Source organism: Triticum dicoccoides, chromosome 2B (genome assembly GCF_002162155.2).
Source record: "Triticum dicoccoides isolate Atlit2015 ecotype Zavitan chromosome 2B, WEW_v2.0, whole genome shotgun sequence".
Lineage (NCBI taxonomy): Eukaryota > Viridiplantae > Streptophyta > Magnoliopsida > Poales > Poaceae > Triticum > Triticum dicoccoides.
Window position 1 is genome coordinate 10126921 of NC_041383.1, and position 2023 is coordinate 10128943.

General features: G+C 44.5%; 1 protein-coding gene across 1 annotated transcript in view; it reads left to right on the top strand.

The window, feature by feature from the left end:
* The window catches only part of LOC119366804 (ankyrin repeat-containing protein NPR4-like), a 3287-nt gene extending 2244 nt beyond the window's left edge, over positions 1–1043 (top strand). The window contains exon 4 of the mRNA XM_037632518.1: positions 295–1043. Within this exon, the coding sequence (XP_037488415.1) occupies positions 295–894 (600 nt within the window). The 3' untranslated portion in view covers positions 895–1043. The remainder of the gene's footprint in view (positions 1–294) is intronic.
* The last annotated feature ends 980 nt before the right edge of the window (positions 1044–2023 follow it).

Sequence of the window (2023 nt, forward strand, 5' to 3'; positions counted from 1 at the left end):
TTGGGATCCCACCCTACGGTTTTCGTTTCAGAGTTAAACAAAGAGAGGCGTATTCATTGTTTTCTTTCCCTATAAATCTATGTAATATCATTACTTGATTTTGATATATTAGCTTTCTTTTGTTGCGTATTCAACGTCGGAACTTATCATTGGCTATCTCTTTGATCGATTTGAAAATAACTCATGGCCTTAGTTTGTCATTCATATTTTCTCATTGTTACCCATGAAGATAACTAAGATTTACTATTGCACTATGATCTTCGTGTAATTGGACCTTCCTTTGAATTAATACAGAATGAAGTGATGATGCTTATGCTGAGAGCTGATCCCCAAAGTGCCCCTTCAGCTTATAATCTTCATGTGCACACAACACGGCTGTTGACCGATGCATCACGGATGGATGCAAAGTCACTAACTAAAACATACACAACCAACACCTCATTAGTGGCGATCCTCATTACAACAATCACCTTTGCCGCTGCTTTCACCCTCCCCGGAGGATACAGCAGTGCTACTGGAAGCGAGGGACTTCCCATCATGTCTCAAAAGGCTGCATTCAAGGCATTCATAATCTCTGACACCTTAGCAATGTGCTCTTCATTTGTTGTCGCCTTTATATGCATCGTAGCAAGGTGGAAGGATTATGAGTTCTTGATCTATTACAGATCCTTCACTAGGAAGCTCATGTGGTTTGCATACGTGGCAACAACTACGGCCTTTTCAACTGGTTTATACACAGTGCTGGCTCAACGTCTCCACTGGCTATCCATATCAATTTGTGTTTTGGTAGCTTTGTTGCCCATTCTTACTAAGTTGCTGGGCGAATGGCCTTACTTGAAGATCAGATTCGGCTTAGGTAGAACTTTCAGCTCCGATCTCCTTGACATGGTGTGACTGTGATCTCATCAATTTCTCTTAGTGGTTCTGATTTCTGATAACATACTGTAATTTATCTGTAATAGATAAAATATTGCCTGGCTACTTATATTGCATTGCTAATTTGCTTTGCTGGAAAATGCATGTAAGGTTGACTCTTGCTTTCCGCTAAAAATAATGCAGTTTAGATGACAAACTGAACAGCTGAACCTAAGACCAACAGCTCACATGGATGTGTCCATCAGCGTTGCAGCTGTGTTTTTTTAATTCCGTTGTTATTTGTCAGTTTCTCGTACAAACTCGAATTTTGCATGATTGAATGGTGTACTTCGACGAGCCTCACCAAATCGCCCCTAAATGCCCGGATCGAACGGTCCGAACACATTTAGGCCTTCAACGTTCTTTCCCATTTTGAGTCGGACTAGTCCGAACGTCTGAAATCGCCTAGGCCGATCCTAAATCAAGGGGTGTGTCTATGTGTTGGCCCAGACCATGTCACCGAGTACTTTCCGGCAACACGCGATGACCGACGACGAACGACGATGATGAACAAAGCTCACTGACTATCTTGGTTTCAGCCCCAAGACGGCAAGACGTGCGCATACCGAGCTAGCACACGAGCTGACTACTTCCAGACGTGTACTACCTGCGATTAGCCGAAGCTAAGCTAGCAACCAAAACGATTCCTTCACTTGATCGATTCTAGCCAATACGCACGTACGCACGCGAAACCAATATTGATTGCCAACCGGTGCTTGTCGCTCCTGGCCTTTTCTTTATTGATCTCCACGATACATAAAGTACAGGGATACCTGAGTATTTATATTAGCTAGCTAACCTGCCAACTAATCTAGTCCTACTCGGTATACACTTCAATTTCTAATCAGACATGTACACGTCCCGTGCACACACCGGCCAGCAGGGGCAAGTCGGGTTTAATTCCAGCACTAGGGAAGTCCGGACATCTGCAAAAACCCTCTCCGCGTCCCGAACTTTCACTGCACTCCCACACCGGATACCGGTTTCTTCCTACCTGCATTCACTTTGTCTATCGGTCTCGCAACATTCATGGTCAGGCAGCTGGCGAGCCGCCTGAGAAGCTTAACCCGGGTATTTAACAGCTGGTCGGCCACCCCTAATCACCCTT